Source organism: Typha angustifolia, chromosome 10 (genome assembly GCF_048772165.1).
Source record: "Typha angustifolia cultivar Huaian chromosome 10, ASM4877216v1, whole genome shotgun sequence".
Taxonomy (NCBI): domain Eukaryota; kingdom Viridiplantae; phylum Streptophyta; class Magnoliopsida; order Poales; family Typhaceae; genus Typha; species Typha angustifolia.
In genome coordinates, this window is record NC_133248.1 from 679,057 (window position 1) to 703,259 (window position 24,203).

At 36.8% G+C, this 24,203-nt stretch overlaps 4 protein-coding genes across 7 annotated transcripts; 2 read left to right on the forward strand and 2 right to left on the reverse strand.

Moving 5' to 3' along the window:
• Window positions 1-111: 111 nt before the first annotated feature.
• Window positions 112-5,600, forward strand: LOC140769311 (proteasome subunit beta type-5-A-like). Its single transcript, XM_073109974.1, has 7 exons — window positions 112-314; window positions 434-563; window positions 2,549-2,655; window positions 2,822-2,956; window positions 3,027-3,130; window positions 3,217-3,317; window positions 5,067-5,600. Exons 1-7 carry the CDS (start codon window positions 198-200, stop codon window positions 5,192-5,194), a joined length of 822 nt encoding a protein of 273 aa, XP_072966075.1. The 5' UTR covers window positions 112-197; the 3' UTR covers window positions 5,195-5,600.
• Window positions 5,601-7,598: 1,998 nt separating this feature from the next.
• Window positions 7,599-12,440, forward strand: LOC140767951 (disease resistance protein RGA2-like). Of its 2 annotated transcripts, none has more exons than XM_073108009.1 (2): window positions 7,599-11,342; window positions 12,106-12,440. In XM_073108009.1, exon 1 carries the CDS (start codon window positions 7,862-7,864, stop codon window positions 11,288-11,290), a length of 3,429 nt encoding a protein of 1,142 aa, XP_072964110.1. In that variant the 5' UTR covers window positions 7,599-7,861; the 3' UTR covers window positions 11,291-11,342; window positions 12,106-12,440. The 2 variants fall into 2 exon arrangements, with proteins under 2 accessions (XP_072964110.1, XP_072964109.1); XM_073108008.1 differs by having other exon boundaries at window positions 7,600-11,345.
• A 3,747-nt stretch (window positions 12,441-16,187) lies between these two features.
• On the reverse strand, window positions 16,188-19,116 carry LOC140768898 (probable protein phosphatase 2C 40). Of its 3 annotated transcripts, none has more exons than XM_073109357.1 (4): window positions 19,021-19,116; window positions 17,458-18,613; window positions 17,093-17,357; window positions 16,188-16,499 (listed from the first exon to the last, which is right to left on the reverse strand). In XM_073109357.1, the coding sequence occupies exons 2-4, from the start codon at window positions 18,559-18,561 to the stop codon at window positions 16,372-16,374; spliced, it is 1,497 nt and encodes a 498-aa protein (XP_072965458.1). In that variant the 5' UTR covers window positions 18,562-18,613; window positions 19,021-19,116; the 3' UTR covers window positions 16,188-16,371. The 3 variants fall into 3 exon arrangements, with proteins under 3 accessions (XP_072965458.1, XP_072965460.1, XP_072965459.1); XM_073109359.1 differs by lacking the exon at window positions 19,021-19,116 and adding an exon at window positions 18,807-18,896; XM_073109358.1 differs by lacking the exon at window positions 19,021-19,116 and adding an exon at window positions 18,784-18,896.
• Window positions 19,117-19,691: 575 nt separating this feature from the next.
• LOC140768820 (uncharacterized) lies at window positions 19,692-24,050 on the reverse strand. Its single transcript, XM_073109246.1, has 8 exons — window positions 23,867-24,050; window positions 23,641-23,784; window positions 22,749-22,861; window positions 21,838-21,930; window positions 21,058-21,160; window positions 20,885-20,959; window positions 20,028-20,123; window positions 19,692-19,953 (listed from the first exon to the last, which is right to left on the reverse strand). Exons 1-8 carry the CDS (start codon window positions 23,948-23,950, stop codon window positions 19,894-19,896), a joined length of 768 nt encoding a protein of 255 aa, XP_072965347.1. The 5' UTR covers window positions 23,951-24,050; the 3' UTR covers window positions 19,692-19,893.
• Window positions 24,051-24,203: the final 153 nt, after the last annotated feature.

The window sequence follows — 24,203 nt, forward strand, 5'->3', positions numbered from 1 at the left end:
ATAAATATGAAATTACAGAAGGGTGTGCCTGCAAAAAGCTCTTTTCTAAATTACATTTCTATCCTGCCATGTACTCCATCTCTATGATAAATTCCTTTGTTTTCTTTCCTCCCAAGTCTCTCTCTCCATAAATCATACTAAACGCCTCCTCACTCTGATCCCATTATCTCTCTCTCTCTCTCTCTCGAACTGCAAGTATGAAGCTCGACACCACCGGCTTCGAATCCTTCCCCTCTCTCCCCGCTGCCATCGACGATCTCGGCGCCGACAACCTCCTCGCTCCTCCTTCCTTCGATCTCCCCGCTTCCTCCGATGTGAGTCGATTCGTCTCTTTCCCCATTTCTTTTTCTTTCTAGGGTTTCTCCAAAAAAAAATGTCTGTGCTTGCCCTAATTTATTCTCTTCTCTCTTTTCTCGTGGCTATTGGAAACCAGTTCGATTCGTTCCAGAAGGATGCGGCTCGGATGCTGAAGCACGCCAAGGGAACGACGACGCTCGCCTTTATCTTTAAGGATGGCGTCATGGTCGCTGCGGACTCTAGGGCTAGCATGGGAGGATATATATGTGAGCATTTCTTAGGGTTGCAATCTTTGTTACTTGCTTCCATTTATATTCTGCTCTGGTTTGTAATCGTGACTATTAACTTTAGAGGTTTTCTTCATTATTTCAGAAGAATAAGATTGACGCGTCCTTACTTGTGAAATAGGTGGTCAAAGTTATATATCTTTAAAGGGAGATCTTGCAATTATCGATCCCTGAAATATATTTGAATGTAGGGCAAATCTCATTAGTTGCAAAGTATTTGGTGTCTACACAATTAGGAAATAAGAATTGTGCCCTGATGGATGTTGAAGCCTATAAGCAGCCTATAGAAAACTGATATCATGTTATGAATTATCATAAGTAGTTGGAGACAAAGAGATCGGAATTTTTAAATTGCAGTAATGAGCTAGAAACTTTCGAACCAAATTTATATGGACTCCAAACTTTAGAACCATTGTTGATGTTGCTGTCAGATTACATGGAAAATTATGTTCCACATTAGGAAGAACTAGGGTGATATAGCTTTTGACAAAATATCTTAAGTGTCATTCATTTTTACATCTAAATAAAGGTTTCCTTTTGCTTATGGAAGAAATGTACCAGTATGATTTTAGTTTGCAATTGAAATTTTATATTAGACTGTAAGCAGGAGTAGTGAATTGCAACATTTTTCAAAATCTTATAAGGATTCTAATTAGAACTCAGATATACATGTTTTCTGGATTCTTCTTTTTTTCTTCATATATATATTTGCTGTTTGCAGGAGTCAAGTTCTCCCGTTAGCATATAATTTTAACTGGAATAGCATACTAATGTTTCTTGTTCACATGTTGTAAATTTACTTGTTATTAACTGGATAACATCATCATAGCGCATCTCCTGCATTAATTTTCATAGGGATGAGCAATATTAGGGTCTTTGGATAGATCGTTATGCTTGTGCTTGCTATTTTTAGCTTCTTTTTACTGACAAATTTAACAATTGACCAATTATACTAGCTGTCTAGGAATGTTTTTGATAAGAGAGGTTCTTTATGTAAGACAAAAGTTAATTGGTGATTGTACGTTGTCTGAACTTGTCCAAATAAGTAGCTAGCATTTAAGGTAACCTTATACCTTAAAACATCTATGTGAAAGAGAAAGAAAACTACGTAGATCATAAAACAAGTGTTTTCTGGCGAGGTCTCTTTTTATCTCTTTGTAATCAGGGAAGCTAGCATATGTAGTCATAGTGTCTAGAACAAAGGGTGTTTATGTGTTTGATGTTTTATTAAAGAATGCATTTATTTTGAGATTCATGGAGACAAGTATATGTAGTCAAAGACTTAAATTTTCTTATATTATTCTGTGTTAAAAATAATCTCTTCATTTTGGACCGATGTGCATGAATTGTAGTAGTTCAAGATGTCCTATGATTATTTACTTCATCACATCATCCTTTACTGTTTATATATACAGTTTTACTGATTATATATACGACCTTCATTTCGAACTCATGCACAGCCCAATGATTGACATTATTCTTTATGATACTATCAGGAAACTCCAACTTTTTGTCTGGTAGAACACTTTCAACAGGACAAAACTAAACTGTTGGTCCTGTTCTTAGGGACATTAACATTACACATTAAGAAGGCACACAAATCTTTTGCCAGGCAACATGCTGTATGTACCCATTTACTTAAAAATTATTGTGTTTGAGTTATGAAGATATTGTACCCTTACTTAGTGCCAGCCAATTATTTATTGCGGCATCTTTTATTTAATTGCACAAAGGTACAGCAGAACATTTTTAGAAGACTATATTCTAAGTGACTGAGTCTATTTGTGGCAGAATATGTCAATATTCAAGTACCCAACTTGATATGATTACAGCTCATTTTTGCATTATATAACAATCTATAGCATCTGATTTGAGTTTCACTTTCTATTGCATATTATTCTAATTAGCTCTACTGAACCTCTGTTGGTTAATAGTCTCACTGAAAATTTCTTTTTAATCTGCAGCTTCTCAGACTGTTAAGAAAATTATCGAGATCAACCCTTACATGCTTGGAACAATGGCTGGAGGGGCTGCTGATTGCCAATTTTGGCATCGAAATTTGGGGATCAAGGTAAGTGTAGAGATCTGGTGTTTACACTACCATATTAAGTACACTTTGCTTCTGCAGATGGGTTCTTCGATCTTCACCTTTGATCTGCTATACTTAGGCTGGTGATCTTAGTAAAAGTTTTTTTGTTCAATATCTTAAGAGTTGGTCTGACTTTCCTTTTCTGCAGTGCCGACTGCATGAACTAGCAAACAAGAGAAGGATCTCAGTTACAGGTGCTTCAAAGCTGTTGGCAAATATACTTTATTCATATCGTGGGATGGGCCTCTCAATTGGCACCATGATTGCTGGATGGGATGAGAAGGTACTTCATGTCTACTCTTATTTGCCTTCAGCTACATGACTGATTTGCTACATCATTGTTTTCCTTTTAGGGGCCTGGTCTATATTATGTAGACAGTGAAGGAGGAAGGCTCAAGGGAACCCGTTTTTCTGTGGGGTCTGGATCCCCATATGCTTATGGAGTCCTGGATAATGGGTAGGCATTGATATTTGTATCTTCTACTGTAATGAAGTATGTATCATCTTGACAACAACCTACACATGCATTTGTTGCTTTATCAGATATCGTTTTGACATGTCAATTGAGGAAGCAGCTGAGCTTGCACGGCGAGCTATTTATCATGCAACATTTCGAGATGGTGCAAGTGGCGGTGTTGCCAGTGGTATGTGCTATTTTTCAAGGATTACTTTTATTTGACTTTTAGTTCATACCTTTCCTGCAGATTATTTTGTCAATTTGGTTAATCTCCATTGGTGGCTATGCCAAGTTTAGCACGTTGGCACGTCATTATGTATTCTAATTGCAATATAAAACTTAAGTTTTATTACACCTTGTAATATGAACTTATGGATGACTCTTTAATGGCATGCTTTTAGGGGGTGACTGAAGTAATAGAATGAAGATTAGTAATATGCCATTTCCATTCTAATTCTTTCTTTTGTGGATGGTGTATTCATCTGTTACGTGTTATTTACCTCAACTGTATATACAACTATTACATGAGCATGCTGCTAGGGGTGTAAACGAGCCTGGGCTTGATCAGGCTCTGCTTTAAATTAATTTTGAGCCTCAATATGATGTCCGATTCATTTTGGCGGAATTTAAGACTTAATCAAGATAGTTGGCTCAAGCTTGATTGACACCGAGAGTGTCCGTTATATATACCGAACAAGTCCAAAGTTGATGGCCAACATGAATAGTGATGATATGAAGCTTTTACTATATCTCAAAGCATATTTTGTGCTAAGCAGATAGCATGAGGATCTCTACATAATTATCTTATTTGTCATTAGATAATTATGAAATATGGTGCTCCAAACTAAATCCATGCATGTAGAGTACACCTCCCAACTCTTGCATGCATGAGTATTTGACTTTCTATCGTCATGATGGTAGATGGTTGGATGGAAGTATTATTATAATATTTATTAGGGATTAAGAAGTTAAAAGAGGTAGGTGTTGGGATTCATAAAGTCTTTTAGTATTTTGTAATAGGCCTCTTGGAGTCTTGTATATCTGGGAATTCTAAGAGATGATTAAGAGTTATTGCATGATGTTTCATATGCCCCATGTATGAAGTGAGGGCTATAAATGTACCACAGCAATGGAAAGGAAGCTTACTATGAGTTATTAAACAATTATTTTTTAGAAGTTCTTGTTTGCTCGTATTCCCTTGGTGGATTTTAAGTGGAAAAGGAGTGTGCTCGGTGGATTCCATGGAGGGGCAAGTATCTATCTGGCTGCATTTATTGTACCTCCCCTGGTCTCCAGTTTACCCAATATAATTCGTTCAAGCTTGAATAAAGGCTTAATTCAAGCCTTAAGAAGACAACCCTAGGAGAGAGATTGGTATTAATAGGTTTGAACAATTAGATCAAGATCTAATGGTCCCAAACTATTCATACATAGTATATAATTATATTTTAATGTGTAAATTAAATGGAGCCTTATCAAGCTGAGCAAAGGCCAGCTGGTTTCTGTTCAAAGGTTGGGTTGAAACTAATTTTGAGCCTAGATTAGCTATTCAGGCTCAACTAGATTATTATTATTGGAGCTGAGCTTGAGCTGCTCGATTATTTTGATAGTCCTACATTCAGCTGCAATAGATTGTCAGACTCCATACATGGATGTTGTTTACCATGCTTCTATCTATTGTGGTAGGACAGCTGGTATAGAATGAAGCAAAAGTATAGTGCTTTGATTTGCTCTCTATTGATTTGTCTATAGCTATGTCATTATTTTCAGCTTGATATGTTGGATAAACTCTTTTAGACTAAGTGCCAGTCTGATCCTAGAATCTTCATTCCATTTGATCTGATGAATTTCTAAACCCCAGCAGGAAGGTGTTTCTAGATTTATTTTTCAATGGAAAGGTCTTTCTTATGGCATCTCTGCCCCATTTTTTTTGTAGTTTACTATGTTGGACCTGATGGATGGAAGAAGCTCTCAGGTGACGATGTTGGTGAGCTGCACTACAAGTATTACCCTGTTCATACTGTTCCAGTTGAGCAGGAAATGGCTGAAGCCCCACCAGCTTGAGGGTTCACCCTTGTTTTCAGGCTTATGAAATGTTTTGAGAAGCAGTTGAATACAAACTTTAGCTTGATATCGTGTTTGTTATGATTTATACCCTCTAAGTCTAATGGAGTTGGCATGCAACATTGCCGCTATATTTGACATGCCAGTGGATTATTGTAGGGATAATTGTTGAATGCATTCTTTTTGCTGTATTGTTCTTTTAAAAAAAATTGTAGACTGTCTGTTGTAGTTGTACAGGCAGAGAACATGATTCAAAAATGGAAGTGTGTCAGCAATTGCATTGCTTAGGATCATCACAATTACCTACCATCTGTCTGTTTTGGTTGGAGAATCATCTAGCAGCATCTGTGGGTCTGAAATTTAACTTCTTTGATAAATTACAAAGCATTTGCAGTTTTGCATTGTATGGGTGGCAGATATTATGTATTTGGTACCTATGGACAAGGGAATATAACTATGCTATGCTAAGTCATGGAACACTTCATGCACTTAAATGATTATAGGTATTTTGAATTCTGGAATTGTAGATTTACTTCTTTTTTTGTTAATGAATTGTAGATTTATTTCATGCATCAGTAGTGGCGCAATTCAGAAACTGCACAAATTTTCTGCAGTCAAGTCAGGGTATTTAAGAGTTTCTACTATTTTAAGTCTGCCTCTAACCTCGAAGTCATTTTGAAACTTTAAATACGAGGATCTCGTGTGTTTAAAAATTGCTAACCGAGTCAGTGATTTCTAAATATAAATTATTGATTGGGTGGGACTTTCAAATATGAGTAAGTGTGAGGAAGAAAATTTTATATAATTTGGTAAGAGTTTCCAGCTTATCCAGAAGGTTGCAGCACTTGTGGAGCACCAGAAATTAATGGATCGAGCAGTTGAATAAAAACTTTAGCTTGATATTTCTGCTGTTACGATTTATACCATCCTGAAATCTAATAATGGAGCTGGCACGCAATGTTGCTGCTATGTTTGGCATGTCAGTACTGGATTTATTATAGAAATAATGGTTGAATGCAAACTGTCTATTAGTAGTTGTTACACTTTTGCATTGTACGGGTGACAGATGTTATGTATTAGCAACAATGGAATATGCCTTGCTATGCTAAGTTATGGAATTCTGAGTTCACTTAATTCATGCACTTGCTGTAAGTAGTTGAGCTCTGGAATTGTAGATTTACTTCATGACAGAACTCACAACTGTAAGATCATTACTAATCTAGCGCGGTGTTAATTATGAAATTAGCACCACCTAGCCTAGATATAATTAGCAGCGTCAACTATCTTTACATGTAGAATAAAAATCTAAGCACATTGGTTTGTCAATAACTAGTAACAAATTCAAATGATTCAATTGGTTATTCAAATTCAACACAGCTAATGTTAGCACATTTTTATTCCCTCTATTGCTCCATTAAAAACAATAACATCTAGATATGTCAACAGTTAACTTGCCAGTTTAATCACAAAACTAAAAAAATCATTTTGTCTTGAGTTCATATTGTAGAGTTAACATGAAAACATGCACCTTATTTGAATGAAATACCAACACGTGGCAAACTAACTGTATCAATAAATATGGCATAACTAAGATAAATGGCTTGTAATTTCACTAATCATTGCCAAAAATAATAAGCTAAAGGGGAGTTTATGGAGTCCGTACATGCAAATACAAATTAACTTTGGAGGGGTATGTATATGAATAAGGGACAGAGGTACAGAAGTAGAAACCCCAGCGTATAACAACTAAGATTTATTTGGTTGCAGTAAACAAACGCAGGAGCTACTGGCACTCACCAAGGGATTATTTAGTTTCATAAAATATTTCTAAGTAGACTTACCCAGGCTGAAACAATCAACTTACCACTATAATAAAAGGTGCGGTACTGTGACAATTAATGCTACACCAAAAGAAAGAAAGAAAGACATCATGGAAACAAATTTTACCGAAACCATACAGATGGGCACTTCAAAAACAATCAACTCACCACCATAATTCTTTTTTTTTCTTCTGATTATAAGAAGAGAAAGGTGAATTTTGGTGTTATGTGGTAAAGATGGGTCAATGAGTGCCTTGTATCAGCCTCCATGTTCTTTTTTCGTCTTGTCTAAAGTCACTTTTAAGTTTTAGAATCAAATCCATAGTTTTTTTTTTAAGAAATTCAAATCCATAGGATTTTGTTACACAATGGTTTTCTTTTTTCTTTTTTCTTTTTCGTATTAAAAAAGCGAACGTGTTAGGCAAGAAGTACATTGTTGAATAAACGTGTTAAGCATAGAAGCAAATTTGCTGATAGATGTAATGGAATAGATAACAATATCTGAGTAATATTGCTATATAACCAGTTGACTTGATATATTGAGCTGTAAGAGAATGGCAGGTATTAATTCACTCGAGACAGCTGCAGACCCACTATTACAGCTTATTATTGTTAATTAATTATATTGCCAACTCGTTTTTTCTCAACAGAAAAAAAAAATTCTAATGCCAACTCATCCTCAATAATTATCCTTAAAGAGAAGAGTCCGTACTGAAGAAGAAAAGCCAAAAATCTGTTCAGCGTGTTCTGTTTCATCATCTCTCTCATTCTATCCATCTCACCTACAATTCAATCGATCTTCCTTCTTTCTCCTCTCATCCCTCCTCATTTGCTTTGTCGTCCAACCATGGCGGAGGCAGCAGTGCTTGCAGGACTAGGATGGGTGGTATCTCCCATAGTTACTAGGCTACTCAACGAAGGCTTCTCCTACATTGGTGATGCCGACATCAAGGATAGGCTGGAGAAACTGGAGAGTACCATCCCTCCCCACCTTCAGCTCGCGGTCGAAGCTGCGGAGAACAGTGAGCACAAGAAAACGATGGAACTATGGTTGAGGAAGTTCAAAAGTGCTTTTTACGAGGTGGAAGACATGTTGGACTTGTGCAAATACCAATTCATTAAGGAGGTGTCTGATCTCAATACTTATCCTTCATTCATCAAACCTTTCATGAAAGTTGAACGGAAGGTAATAAACACTATGATTTCCATTTTTTTACCTGAAAAGATTAATCTAAGAAGAAGTCTGAAAAAGTTGGAGATGGTCGCCGCTGAATTTATGACATTCCGTGAATTTTTTGAAATGCAAATTGGAGTCAGCACGACTGCCCGTGATTTGGAGAATGGAGGACGACCAAATATCACTACCTCCGTACCTCCATGTATAGTGTTTGGGCGAGACAACGAGTATCACACTATAAACGAATATTTATTAGATCAATCCGAAGCTTCTGAAACTGGAAATAGCTACTCAGTTGTTGCCATTGTGGGCATAGGAGGGGCCGGCAAGACTACTCTTGCACAACTTATCTACAACGATCAAAGAATAGTTGATTATTTTGATATCAAGATATGGGTCAACATATCTCAGAAGCTCGACGTGTTAAAGCATACAAGGGAGATGGTGAAATGTGCTTCCAAGAAGGAATTCTGTCTCGAGAACATTGACTCAATGCAACCTATGCTTCTAAATCTACTAAAATCAAAGAAAGTGTTGCTTGTATTAGATAATGTTTGGTGCGACAAAATTGTGAATGAGGCAGAATGGAAAATTCTTCTTGCTCCTTTGGCTACTGTTGGGAAGGGGAGCAAAATCTTGGTGACTACAAGAACACAGAATTTGTCGACAGCCTTGCACCCCCAATACAGTATCACATTGAGGGCTCTTAAAGAGAATGATATTGTTTTTCTTTTCATGCAGCATGCTGTTGGTGATGCCAAATTCAGTGACAAGCATCTACAAGAGGAGCTAGAGAATATAGGAAAGCAGATAGTGCATAATTTGCATGGATCTCCTTTGGTAGCAAAAGTAGTGGGTGATCAACTGAGTAAAAGCCTAGAAGCTAATTTTTGGAGAGCTACTCTTGATCAAAACAATTTTCATGACATTCAACAAGCTCTGTTATGGAGTTATCAACGTCTAGATGCTCCTCTGCGGCGATGTTTCTCCTATTTCAGTCTATTCCCTAAAGACTATTGGTTTAAAGTAGAAGAGATGGTTCATCTATGGATAGCTGAAGGTTTTATCGACACATCAAAGAATAGTAAAACAATGAAGGACATAGGAATGTATTACTTTAATGAGCTAGTATCTGGTTCTTTCGTAGACTTAGTCAAAGATTTTGATGGTACCCAATATTGGAGAATGCATGACTTGATACACGACTTGGCTACATTAGTTTCAAAAGAAGATTGTTTTAGGATAGAGAATGATCAGGTGCAAGAAATCCCTTCTACAATTCGCCGCCTTTATGTCTCGGATGTAAATACATGGGTAAAAAGAAAGGATATCCATAAACAAAAAAATCTTCGCACTCTTATCATTTCTGAGGTAACAACTATCAGTGTCACTAATCTTCTTAGAGCGGCTATAGTGAAGTTTAAAAAACTACGTGTTCTGATACTATCCGGGCGGGGAATCCATAGATTACCCCATTCAATCGGAGGTTTAAAGCATCTACGCTACCTAGATCTCCAAGGATGTGAAGTGGGTGAGTTGCCAAGAAGCATGAACAACCTTATCAATTTGCGGCATTTCAACGGAGATAATAGTGCACTGACAAGTTTAGCTGATATAGGGAGATTAACCTCCCTCCAAACATTACCAAAATTTGATGTAAAGAAGGAGAAGGGTTATGATATAGGTCAACTAAAGAACCTGAAGGAGCTCCAAGGATCGCTAATCATTTCCAATTTGGGGAATGTTCAAGGCAAGGACAAGGCCATGGAAGCCAATCTTGAAGATAAAGAACATCTCGAGAGTCTGCGGTTGATATGGAAGAACGACAATGAGAGCGACTCCAGGAGGGATTTGGATAGGGAGGTGCTCGAGGGACTTCGACCACATTGCAATCTAATAAATTTGTCCATTGAAGGCTATCAGTCTCCGAGTTGTCCTAATTGGTTGCTACGACGAGGATGCCTACAAAATTTGAGGTCTGTGGAGTTTAAGAATTGCACCTCATTGGAAGTTCTTCCACCCATGGGTGAATTGTTTCCTTCGTGCTGCAAGCTGGAAATTTCGAGTCTCCCCAATCTAAAGAAGTTCCATTTGCTTCCTCAGCATCTTAAGGAGCTAGCGATAAGTGATTGTCGATCACTAGTATTCTTCTCAAATGTGAGACTAAAAGATAACTTCGGGGAGCAAGAAAAGATTGATGAGGAGAAACGAAAAGATATCTCTGGGGAGCAAGAGACGACTGAAGTGATCTTTCCCTCGTGGCTTGAAAGTTTGAAGATAGAGTACTGTGATATCACAGATGGGGAACTTTCTCAGTCCCTTGAAAGGCTGACTACTCTCAAATCCTTGAAGTTATGTGGCATCAGCACAATATCAGCCCTTCCATCTGAGGAGGTCCTGCGTCACCTGATTGCATTAAATCATCTAGAAATTTCTTACTGTTGTTCGCTTAGATCGCTTGGAGGTTTGTATGCCCTTCCCTTCTTAGAAGACCTTGCAATTGACACCTGCTCTCGCTTGGAGTTGGAGATGGTGATGCCGAGTGAAGGTGGTGGTGGTGGTGGGCGCATGCTTCCACTTTCGCTTCAATTTCTCAATATCGCGGGATGCAGGAGCATGAAGAGCTTCGTCGTCGCTGGAGATCTACCCAACCTTGCCAAACTTCAGGTGCTAAATTGTTTATCCCTAGCATCCCTGTCACTGTCTCACTTGACAGCACTCACGAGGTTGGAGATCGAACATTGCCCAAGTATCTCGTCGTTGTCCGATTTGCCTATGTCGCTTCATAGTCTACGATTGGATTTACGATTGGATGGATCCAGTGGTATCTCATCATTTCCGGTGCATCTGCCGGAGTCTCTCAGCATCCTAGAGCTTTCGAAGTGCCATGGTATATCCTCATTTCCGATTCATCTGCCAGAGTCTCTCAGCAACCTACAGCTTTGGAATTGCCCTGATATATTGTCTCTGCCGGATCTGCCTGAGTCACTTACGTTCATCGGTATATTCGGGTGCCCAGTCTTGAAGGAGCGGTGCCGAGATCCAAACGGTGAGGACTGGCCCAAGATCTCCCGTATTCCTCAGAAAATTATCTGGTGAGACATAAATAGATCCAAGAAGCTTCTACTGCTGCTGCTGCTGCTCTGCCATGGTGGTAATTGAGTTTCCTCCTCTTTAATTGGTTATCAATGCTCATCACTTTGGATCTGTGCCCATGTTACTGCTGCATATAAGTTTCTTTAGATAATTAATGACTAATTTTCCTCTTGATAATATAGTTTGCTTGATGCTATGCTCGAAACTATGATTTTGATCAGAATCTGGGAATGCTGGAAAATAGTTGCATGTTCAAGTTTATCTGTGACCACTACGAGTAGTTGCACAGTTTCTTCACTCTTCAAACATTATCTTTGCTCACATGCCTTCTGTAGGTAAAGATGGAGCACTTCCATAGATTATTAGTATCTCTTGTTCCAATTGATAGTTCCATGCAAAAATAAATGAAGGATTGTCATTGGGCATCTTATTATCTAGCATACAACAAATTTTCTTTTCTTTTTTTTCTGAGAAAAATCTACTACAGAATTTTTTATTAGGAATATTTGAAATAATGGATCTAGAATAAAATAGTAGTATTAAATAACTTTGCAGCCAGCATATCAATACAGTTGTGAACATATATCCCTAAAATAAGTTCTAGAACATTTTTTTTATCTATTTGGCAAAAATATAGTGCTCTTGATTTCTGATAGCTACCCATGCATTCAGATGTCACTGTATATGTTCAATCAACTCTTTTGAACTAAGTGTCAGTCTGATTCTAGGATCTGCATTCTGTTTCTAGAGTTATTTTTCAAACAAATAGAATGCCTTTCTTATGGCAGTTGAAAGAGTGCGTCCTCTTTGTTTTGCAGTTCTCAGGTTACAGTTTTCATCTTATCCAAGTATGTTGCAGCACTTTTGGAGAGTCAGAAATATCTCGAGAAGCACTTGAATAAAAACTTAAGCTCAATTCCTGAAGTTTGGTAATAGAATAGTTGTCATGCAACGTTGCTGCTATGTTTGGCTTGTCAGTGGATTATTGTAGAAATAATGGTTGTATTAGTAGGTGTGACAGTTTTGCATTGTATGGGTGATAGATGTTATGTATTAGGTGCCTGTTGGCAATGGAATATATACCTTGCTATGCTAAGTTACGGAATTGTGGGTTTACTTAGCCCGTGCACTTATTCTAAGTAGTTCAGCTCTGAAATTATAGATTTACTTCATGCACCTATGATTCAGAAACTGCACGATTTGGAGATGATTATTTGCGTTAATATAGCAGAATGCCCTTCCTCCTCCTTCCACCCTGTGGCTTCAATGCCATTGTAAGAGCATCACTACATTTTGTTTGGTGTTAATTATGGTTTTTTTTTCTTCTCCTAAAATCATAATTGAATCAAGATCCGGCCATGCTGGAAAACTGATGCAGATCCAGTTTCTCTTATTACTTAGAGAAGTCGTTTGGTTTGATTTCACGTGTTTCTAGATGCAGAATTATATAACATTTAGATAAGAAATCAATTTAAGCAAAAGTTTTGTATATTTCCTCTTTTCTTCTCATTGAATATTGAGAAAATATGTTTTGATATCTACTTATTTAAAGTAAACAACGCAATATTACATACGAGCCCTTTTAGTTTCAAAGAACCTATAAACTAAAATTAATTTTTGTGTTACACTTTATATATAATGCACAAAAGGCTTGTTTGACTTTATATATTTAGAGAAACAAATTGATTATTTAGTTTCTTGTATTTCACCCGGCCGGGACGAGTAACTGATGAGCAAGCTGGCAAAACATAATGCCCAATTAATCCGACCAACTCGATGATCACCTCTACCTAGCTTTACATAGCTGGTTTACATGGGGCTTGTTTTCTCACTTACAATGTCAAATTCCTCTCTTTCTTAGTACATATGGCTAGTTTACCATTCGAGCTCGGCTCGAGCTCAAATTAGACTCGGTTCAAATGTAGATGAGCCAAGTCTAAATAAAATTTTAAGCTCATAATTTATTTCAAACCAATCCTAAGGAAAAGCCGGCGAGCTCTGCTCATTTACAACCCTGTATCAAAGCATAGTAGCGTACAGACCGACTAATCCTATGATATTGAGTAACCTTTACAGCACTTCAAAAGTTGACAAAGTCTCAATTTAATTTGTTGATTCTGACAATTGGACAAACAAATCGAGGCAAATTTTCTGCCCCGGGCAAAGTTGGTAACAGTCTCAAAATTGGAAAAGAGAGACTGAATTTTGAATGGGTTTAAATGAGTCCTTAGTATTGCATCCTATCCTAAGATGAGTTGAACTTCCAAAACTATGTGTTTTTCACATAGAAAAAGTTCATGTGACTCTCACATGATTTGTCAATATAATATTCTCATAAAGTATTTAATATAGATCTAAAATACTATAACAATCTAAGCAAAATAATCTAAATTATGAATATCACTGACCTCAAAAAGCCTTCAGAAATATATATTCATATACTATTTTAAACATTAAAATTTTCACAAGTGCTAAAGTCCAACTACAAAGAAAATGAACAAGCTGCACTAATCAAAAATAAATTGCTACTACTTGATGTCCACATCATCCGTATTTAACTCTGAAATATTTTCACCAAAATACAGTGAGCACACGACCCAGCAAATATAGTCCAATAATAGTCTTTGGTAATCCGATCACAAAATACACAGTGACATACTCCCATTTCTACTCAGGAATGGGTAGAAGTCTGAGGGTCCCTACAGGTCTTTGGTGTTTAATCTTTACGTGTTGACAAGTTAGGCACCGAGATACAAATTCTGCAATGCTCCTCTTCAATCCTGACCATCAAAAAAATTTGTGACTATCATGATACATCTTCATCTCCCTAGGGTGAATGCTAAAAGAGATCTAATAGGCTTCCTCCAAAATTTCCTTTTGAAGTTCACCCACATCCGGTACACAGAATCCATCTCCAAACCTCAAGTTCACATATTATCAATACGAAAACCCAATTTGCTCGAACTTTGGACTTGTAATATTCGCAGGAATTGTGGATTCTCTGCCTATGTAATTTTGATCCTCTCAACTAGAGTCGGTCTCACAACCAGATGAGCAAAAAATCTTGAACTTGTACTGTTAGAAATAATTGGAATATCAATCATCTATAGATCTTTCAAGATGCCCTCCTAATGAGTGCTCATATAAGCTAAGTTGTTCATAGACTTTTGACTCAAGACGTCAGCTACCACATTTGCCTTTCTTGGGTGATAGCTAATAGTGCAGTCATAGTCATTTATCAGCTCAAGTCATCTATGTTATCTCAAGTTCAGCTCCTACCAGGTGAAAAGATATTTTAAGCTTTTGTGATCAGTAAAAATCTCAGACTTCTCCCGATAAAAATAGTGCCTCCAGATCTTCACTACAAATACAACTACTGCTAGTTCCAAATCATGAGTGGGATAATTACGTTCATAATCCTTGAGTTGTCGCAATGCATAAACGACGACCTTGCCCTCCCACATTAAAACGCAACCTAAGCCCAAGTGTGAGACATCATAGTAGACTTGGTAGCCTACTCCACTACAAGGCACTACAAGAATAGGAGCAGAAGTAAGTCTCCTCTTCAACTCCTGAAATTTTTCTTCACAATCATCTCTCCACACAATACACTGATTTCTTCACAATCATCTTCACAACCTGAGATTTTCAAAAATTCCTCCGCAAAGCACCGATAATATCTAACCAATCAAAGAAAACTACGAACCTCCGCCACGGTGCTCGGTTGTTTCCAACCCAAGACTGCGGTGATCTTGGATTGGTCAACTTGAATACCCTATTTTGATACCAAGTTGAAACATCCATCTCCAAAATCACTTTCTTTTCACGAGGAAAAAGTTTATGTAACTCTCACATGATCTATCAATGTAATATTCTCACAAAGTATCTAATATAGGCCTAGAATACCATAACAATCCAAGCAAAATAATCCAAATTATGAATATCACATGTCTCAACAAGCCTCCAGAAATATATGTTCATATACTATCTTAAACATAAAAACCCTTACAGGGGCTAAAGTCCAACTATAAAGAAGAAAATGAACAAGCCACACTACTCAGAAATAAATCTACTACCCATTGATGTCTACATCCTCCGTATTTAATTATCAGCTCAACATTTATATTACTCGTAGACTAACATATGATCTACATTAATGAGGCTTCTCCTAGGTCTCGAGATCATTTTCGTACGATAAAGGGTCTACTAATTTATAACATAAAATAATACATAAGAAAACAACTTCTAGAATAGCTACCTCATTACATAAATTCATTTTATTTTTTCCTGTTAATAATATTATTTTGTATTAAAAAAAATTAGTCATTGTTGGTAAAATTAGAATTTTCCTTATTTATAAATGTCAAAGGCATTAATAATAATTTGCAAGGATTAATAAATTTTAAAAGAAAAACTATTTAACTTAGTTCTGTATTATTCTAAATTTATGTTGGTAAAAATAATTAGAAAAGTTCTAGGAAGCTAGATAACATAAAGAAAAGAAAAAGGAATAAAAGAAAAAAAAAAAGACTAGTAATAGGCTAGCCTATGGTCCACAAGTTGGGCTAGGCTAAGGGCAAAGCCCAACCTAGCAGAACACCAACTGAGGAAATGGTTTGTGAGCCTACTACAGCGAAGGGGTAATATTGGGCTGGCTACGGGTGTGGGCTGAGGTCCACCTCATAGTCCACCAGAGGCAAGGTGGATTGGGCTCGAAAGCCCAGTCCACTCCCGTAGTTGAGAGTATTTTCATAATTTTTTTAGTACAGTTAATTTTACTTAGAAACTTAGTTAAGTTTAACTAACAGATCTAACAGTATGGTATTTTCTATATATATTCTCTAAATTATAAAGCTCGATTTATAAATAGTGAAAATATAAGATGTAAACCACAGTTTCATTAAAATCAGAGTATTATATATAAATTTTCATCGTAAAACAATATAGACATTGATCTTTCATCAAACCAAGAGAAGATGAGTGCAAAATAAAAAATTATTTGCAAATTAACAGGAAATTTTGGAGAACCATTTGGAAAATATAGGAAGATTTAGAGCAAAAACGATTTACAACCCATCAAATTGTTATTGATGTGTCGATGCAGTTGATGTACGATAGTCACTCCCAAGAAGAACTACGATTACAGTGACATCGTCATGGTATTTTCTTCTTCTACCAGCAGGGGTACTCATCAGATCCTCCAAACTCAGTCCTGCAATAACCAAGTCATTTAGTGTTAATGTCCTCTCAGTGCACCACAGTGGACATTCATCTACATATTTGACAGAGATCATTGGGCAGCATAAAATTCAATTGGGGAAGACACAACAAAAATCCAACAAAAGATTTATGTGATTGAGCAGCAGCTCTTTCCAATGATATTCAGCTATAGGAGTCTTTGTATCCTGGTAGGCATTAAAAGGTTTGAAATTTTACTATTAGTTGCCAAAAAATAGTAAGCTTAATAGTATCCTACGAAATAAGAGTTTTGAGGGATATACAAGCAAATACAAACTTTGGAGAGGTATCTAGGCAAATAAGGGACACAGGTATAGAAGGAGGAAAACACCTAAAATAATTTGGTTTGCAGCAAACAAAACTAGGAGCTACTGGCAATCATCAAGATATTATTTAGTTTCATAATCGTCTAAAATATAATCATATAATAGACAACTTGAAAGCAATGACCAATGACTAGATTACATGCTGGAGTGGCAAGGAAGTTGAAAGATGATATCCAAATACCTTCACAAGCATGTAGGTGTAGAAGGTTTTAAAGCAGAAGATGTGGCACAATGGCAGTACCTGATATTTTAGCCGCCCTAAAAATAAGCTGCTCCACTAAGAACTCGGCTGGATTACCAGTAGGCGAATCGATGAGATAAGAGTGCACAAGCATAACTGCTTCCTCGTTGCTCAGGAAGTCAAACAATCCGTCACTAGCAACTATCACAAAGTGATCCCCTTCCGATATTTGGTGAGCACCAAGTGACGGTTGAGTAGAAATATATGGTGGACTCAAAAGATTTGGAACTTGAAGGATACCCATAAGAGCATCATTCATCTTCTTCTGTAAAAGTGATAGAATTTTAAGTTCACACTGAGGGGTTCATAAGAAAACAATGGAAGACATTTACAGGAAAAAGAAAATTGAGTATTACAGAATCCACCTGTTTCAAATAACCTACACCAAATGCACGAGTTAACTTCAACTTCCCCTTCACCTTTCCACCTACTATAGTTCTCAGATCATCAGGATGCTCTGATAAAAGTCGAATTCGCTCGATATCATTATCTACTGAGTGACAATCAGTAAGCTGAACTGCTGCCAAATCCTCATAGTCATTAATGCTACAGCCTGTGCTCTTTGCCAGTATAGCTCTACTGTCACCTAAACTAATTGTGTACAGTTTCTCCCTATAAAGGAGCACAGCTAGCACACAAGAACCTATAGAAACTAAATCTGGTCGGTCATCCATTTCTCGTTCAACCATACATAAGAAGTCATTTTCAGCTTGAGCAAGAGCTTGTTGGAGGCAGTGAAGTATGTCATGTTCAAATAAATCACATTGTTCTTCATCTTTGAATAATTGTGTGACTTCTTGATGGTAAAAGCTACTATCATCCTCAAGTAAATATTGAAGCTCACCTTCTGAATCATCAAGACCAGTCAAATTGCTCTTCTTCAGTTCTGAATCCATCATATTTAGATATAATCTGATGTTCTCATATAAAGTCCCAGCCAAGAAATCAGCTGCATCCCTCCCATTAAAGCCATCATAAATACCACAGAAAAGCCAACCATTCTCTTCAGAGCAAACAGCTTGGACTCTATCTTCACCGGCAGCTCCACCTGCCATTTGCACTTCCAAAGAATTAAGAAAGCCTTTGCTCCTGGAAGGAGCACTCATAGACTTCAAATTTGTGTCCCAATCAAAAGAGTCGCTTTGCGATGATATGCTTCCGCTGACAATGGATAAATTACTTTGCATAGAGGATGACAGAACCTCCAAACTTGATAATGAAGGTGAGGAACGCAATCTCTGGAATGTCTTCGGAGAATCGAGGCCAGGTAATATTCCAGTTCCTATTAAACCATTGCAAATATTTGTGTTTGCCAAAGTTGCATTTGCACTCAAAGCAGCCCCTGATAAGCAAGAGAACGAACTTTTGCTCTCAAAATCCCCGCATACGCTTCCTTGCCTACCCGCACATTGTAAACCAAAACTAACATTGAATTGTCCATCAGATTCACTGAATATTTTCCTTAGCATTATATGTGACCGAATGAAGCTAAATAGCTTGCTCACAGAAGAAGTAATCTAGCTGCATAGAGAATCAAGAACACATTTACAAACATATAGTCTATTATATATAAATAACACAAGAAATTGGTTAAATGGTTCTTGCTCCATCTACGGACTGGGCCGTTATCATCAAAGCATATGAAAAATCGGTTAAACCAAAAGTTTACTCAATTAGTGGACACAACATACGAAAGGCAAAAGGGCAGGAAAACCATGAGAATCTTCATGAAACTTGCAAGTAACTCAATGATTTTGAATGTCAGCTTGCCTCTCTGTATATATATGTAAGTTATCTAGTTTCCAAGTCTAGATGTCTAGTATGGCAAATAAGAACTTTCTGAGGTTATATACCAACAAAAAAAGAGGAGTATGGAGATAGATGTTTATAAAACTGAATGCGAACAAAGAGGAGGGAGAGTTGCTTACCTCTTCTTTCGTTTGGTTTCCTTCTTTCTTCCGAGAGAGAGATGGAGGAGTCGGCAATTTGTGCAGCGTGGAGTCGCTTGGGGTTGCAGACTTTGGCAGGTGCTCTTTTTGGGTGGGTGGAGATGTGTGGGCTCCACCGAAAATTTAGGGACCCACTTAATATTCGAGTAGACTTTTTTCCTTGGGTTTTTTGAGTGGTTTAGGGTTTTAGAGATCAAGATCTCCATGGATGTAAAATTTCTGTACCAATCAACTATTATTCGACATGAGTGGCTTCTGTTTTATGGCTGTTGCCATTTAGAGTTTTTCCTGACCAAGAATAATTGTGATATATATATATATATATACACACCACAAGGGATATAAACTAATATACTTTAATTGTGTGATCCATATAAGTTTCCTTCTCTTGACCATGGCCTTTTGTCTCTTAGATAGAAAGCATGAAAACTGATAGCTGCTGAGATTTAAATTCAGAAAAATGTATACTACGTGAGGTTATTTAATCATCTGAGCACTATCCCATTAATATATATGCAGCATTGCAACTATATCTATTCATCAGCATCTGTTCACCTCTTTAACTCTCCTTCTGTACTTATTTTAAAACGAATTATAAGAAATCAAAGAGAATAAAAACGAATTAATGATATTTAAGGTAGACAGTAGAGTGTTAGGAAATGGGAAAGAGACCCAATTGAGCAGCATCTGATACAGCAGTCAAATACAAAATAGGTTGCCAATAATTACATGGATAGCAGTTTCTGGTATTAAATTTAACTCTGTAATAAGAAGCTGATAATTTTTTAGGGAGATATTAATAGCAGGAAGCTATATTGGTCAACAGTTCATATTGGAACTAGGTAGCAATCTTCAAGGGCTGATGTTATAGAAAACTTTGGTAGACCCTTTCTTTATTCGTATTTGAGTGACCTGAATCGTGAGAAGAGAAAGAAGAGTTAAAATGCATATTAACAATACCAGCAAGATGAACCAGTCATAGTTACCTTTAAGCTATTAATATCGGCAATATCAGCAACATGAGTCCCTCCACAAGGGCATCCAGGGTGGTTACTGAACTTCACGATACGCGGAGTGCTACCCTGATTTGTCAATCAAAAGAGTATTATAATCATGTTATGTGAAGTATGAATCCAAAATTGTGAAAAGCAATGTACCAAAACATGGTCAAACAAAAAAATAAAAATGCTCACTGGCTATGACAGTTCTTTTCTCCCTTCCTATTTTTACCAAGGCAACATAAAAGAAATTCACAGTACTACTGTGCTAGCATATACTAAGATCTTCCTCACATATTGATAGACTACATGCTCTCCCAGTAATTCTAACAATTACTTAGATTGGATTTCGGTCTTCATTTCAAATAGAGGAATATTATTTTCTTTCTTGAATGTTGACAAGAGATATCTCCCTTCCATCTTCTCTCTTCAACAATTTTTTATTCTTATCTTTCTTCAGTTGCTTTATATTAATTGCCATTAAATCTGATGGAAAAAGTTTCAACGTCTCATTCCTCCTCAAAATGATCTAGATTTCATTAACTTTATTAGATCTACATCTGACAAAGCCTTAATTGGAGCTTAGATCCTAATGCATGCACAACCAGCACAAATTGGTGCGAACCAATGTACCTTGAGAAATACCAATATGACTAGTACAGTTATTTGCACTTATATACTCCAAACACAATTGCCGGCATGGCACATATCTTTTTGACCAACAGCGAACCCTAACATCAAGGTCTCCTTTTATTTTGCTTTCTGTGATACTAACGAACAAAATTTTCTTCAAAAAAAAAAAGTAAACCTACATGTACATAACATGAATAAAGTGTCACACCAACCTTTGAAATGTAGTTAGGCAGAACGCCACCACACCATTCAGCAGCCTCCTCATATGGTAAAACAGAAGCTGATAACTGTCAGATTACATACCATGAACATGGTCACTGAATGAGAAGAATTAAGGAAATATTGTTACAAAACCAACCATTATTTGTATAATTTAGGGGCACACCTTTCCACCAGTAGAAATTAATGAATTTGCTTCTCTTTCCAATTCATTTTGCTTGGTTTGCAATTGGTCTTTTGGAATTGTTCCTTTATATTCAACAAAAGGTCTGTCACATTGAAAGGCTCATAAATTTTGACCTAATTATCCCAATCCAGGAAGTTAAAATTGTCTTCATCCTAGAATCCATACAAATCTACAAGAGAAGCATGGTGAAGCTACAGAAGCAAATGCATAATTCAGTGGAAGCTACATTATATTGAAATAAAAACAACATGCAAAATAAGTAAAAATAAAAAGCATTGATGAATTGGGACATGAAACTAGAAACATCATTTTGTCTCGAGTTCATATGCATCCACTGTTGTATGGTAGTATTAACATGAAAAATACACTTTATTTTACTGAGATACCTACAAGTGGCAAATTAATTGTATCGAAAAATATGGAGTAACAAAGATATAGTTTAGGAGACCAAAAAAAGTGTCACGGGAGTTAGAACTTAGAACAAATTTACAGCATCATATTGATGTGCGACAAGAATTAGCAAGAGTGGAGGAGGCAACACAGTAGCAATTAATTCAATCACAACATTATTACAATTATGTAGCAGTACTGGGGAAAGCACTATAGCAGATGTTATGTAATATAATACCAAGCATTCAGTGCACATGTATGAAGTAAATGCAAAATAAGGTGATTAATTAGTGTAAACAAGACTAGAAAACTTAAGTCACTGAACTATAAGAAAAGAAAGATGAACATTCATAATCATATGATTCTTACCCATCAGGAAAATGGTAACCTTTCCCAGGTTCAAGATGAGATAAGCCCACATTGCGCATGCATATATCCAACAAATGCCCTGCTGAATGAAGCCTGCAATACGAAGGAAAATAAATAGTTAAGAGAGAAACAGCATATGGGAGAAGATCAGGCTAACTAGTAAAGCAAAACAAACAAGCATTAGATATACAAATGTTAGTATTTTTCGGGAAAAAGGGTCTCTTTTCAATGCATGCACTTGCTCTTTGCATTGGAGAGACATCTGTAATAGCGTAATGAAAATTGATGAAACATACAAAATGTAGTAGCTTTGGCATAAAATTAAGGGAGCCTTTAGCAGCTCAAAGTAGATTCGGCATCTATATAGCAGCAAACTGATATAATAAAGTGAATTACACTAGGCAAGAACTATTACATAATAGATTCTTTGCATTTTGCTACCTCATTGCATCCACATAAGGTTTTTTAACTCATTGCAAGCACAGACTGACGTCCATCTATTATTCGCTAAATATTTGACCAGAGGTCCCAAAACTACAAATTACCAATTTAAATTTGATGAGTTCAGGTGACTACAGGGTAAAGAGGGAAGCAACTACAAGTGTAACAGTGATGACTACCAAATTGGACCACACAAATAGTTCAGAATTGGAGAAACACTGTCAGATTTTCATGATGACAACCACATATTGTATGACAAAACACTGTCCATAATTAATATATGCTCATTACTTGACTGGAAGATATCTAAATGTACCTGCAGTTGAGACATTTGAGAACACTAGTCATTACCTAAGGAATGTTTGCTTTTTGTTTATAAAAGTTAAGATACAATTCTAGTGATTATTAACATCTAATATGAAGGAGATTCAGTACCAAAGAAGCCATGCTACTTCCTGAGAATTCCAAACCTGGAATTAGTATTGCGCCTTTCTGAGTCAATATGCAAGCTAACTTCTAGGCCTTCTCTGAATTTGAATTCGCATTCATCTCGAATATCCTCAAAATTACCGTAATGGTAAACCTAGAGACATTGAAGAGAACAAAAGGGAAATCTGAGATTTGGGGTCGCCAATGCCAAAGATATACAAACTTCAAAGTCACCAAGTAGTAGAGTAAACAATGATATGTCGCATACTTGCATATAATTTCTTCAATAGCAGAGAGACAATAACATCGATACATGAGACTCACTTGGCTCATGATATAAACTTTTCCTGATTAACTATCTGTTTTAATGGAACTCAGATTGTTCCATTTCCATAAATATTTGAATTTTACATTCCACAGTAATTCCAACATAATAATTTCTCACTTTTCCAACTGCATTTTCAAGGACCAAGGAGTAAAGTTTAGAGTCTATACGACAGATGGTCATCAATCATCATCTTTAGGTTATAGCAGCTACAGATATTTTAATATAATTTGATGGGCAATGAAATCTCACATAATTGTTTTTTTTTTTTTTTGATAAAAGAAATCTTACATAATTGTTAGATAAAACTATATTCTATATTGTCATAACAAGTATGTGCGATTATTAATGGAGTTCCAATTCAATGTTACAAGGATCCAAGCATGGTTATAAATCCATGATATGCTATATTAACAAAAACATATTTAAGTAACAACTGTTCTAACTTTCTAACGTGAGTTGCAGCGGATAATAACAAACATTATAACACATTGTATAATTCTCCGATAGGCAATATTAATTGCTTAAACAAGACGACAATACCTGTTATAACTCTATCTGCAGAAGAAAAATGGAACTAATATTTTAACAGAGATTAGATTGCTCACCAATCCGTCCTTCGATCTGACGTCCTCCACGACAAACTTGGCACCGCCGGCGGCGGCGATGAATCCGTGATCCGCCGGTTGGCCGCCTCCTTGGGGGTGGAAGATGGTAGCGTCAAGGATCACAGCTCGACGACCCTCTTCCTCCTTCAAATTGTAGAAATATAGCGCTTCATTAGAGTTTACAGAGATAAAGATAGAAAGAGATAGAGGGATTAAAGGGGAGAACCTGGAGGACGGCGAGGACGACGGCGGTGGACTGGAGAGCCCACATGTCTTCGAAATAGGATAGCTTCGTCGGGCTCAACTCCATCGCCGAGTTCTTCCTCGTAACCAACCGTCCCGGCGACGATTTCTATGGTAAAACGCAGAAGAAGTCGGGGGGTAAAAGAAAAACTCCCAGGCGCCTGATGGGCTCTTAGCCCAAAATGGATCCGGAGCCCATTGGAAGCCCAGTTAGTATATAATCCTCACCAAACGTCCGCATCATCTCATTCATATAAATATCCCGCATACGAATATCTATGCTCCAGCATCATCCAACCGTCCATTTTCTTCCGCATAAA

Coding starts and splice junctions, on each gene's coding strand:
- LOC140768898 (XM_073109357.1), bottom strand. CDS start 18,561: ATGCTAAGGAAAATATTCAGTGAATCTGATGGACAATTCAATGTTAGT. Junction 17,358..17,457: donor GTGTAGGTTATTTGAAACAG/GTGGATTCTGTA, acceptor TCACTTTTACAG/AAGAAGATGAATGATGCTCT. Junction 16,500..17,092: donor TAGGGCGGCTAAAATATCAG/GTACTGCCATTG, acceptor TGGTTATTGCAG/GACTGAGTTTGGAGGATCTG.
- LOC140768820 (XM_073109246.1), bottom strand. CDS start 23,950: ATGGAGTTGAGCCCGACGAAGCTATCCTATTTCGAAGACATGTGGGCT. Junction 23,785..23,866: donor TCGTCCTCGCCGTCCTCCAG/GTTCTCCCCTTT, acceptor TACAATTTGAAG/GAGGAAGAGGGTCGTCGAGC. Junction 19,954..20,027: donor CCGATATTAATAGCTTAAAG/GTAACTATGACT, acceptor CTCACGATTCAG/GTCACTCAAATACGAATAAA.
- LOC140769311 (XM_073109974.1), top strand. CDS start 198: ATGAAGCTCGACACCACCGGCTTCGAATCCTTCCCCTCTCTCCCCGCT. Junction 2,656..2,821: donor ATCGAAATTTGGGGATCAAG/GTAAGTGTAGAG, acceptor CCTTTTCTGCAG/TGCCGACTGCATGAACTAGC. Junction 3,318..5,066: donor AAGTGGCGGTGTTGCCAGTG/GTATGTGCTATT, acceptor TTTTTTTTGTAG/TTTACTATGTTGGACCTGAT.
- LOC140767951 (XM_073108009.1), top strand. CDS start 7,862: ATGGCGGAGGCAGCAGTGCTTGCAGGACTAGGATGGGTGGTATCTCCC.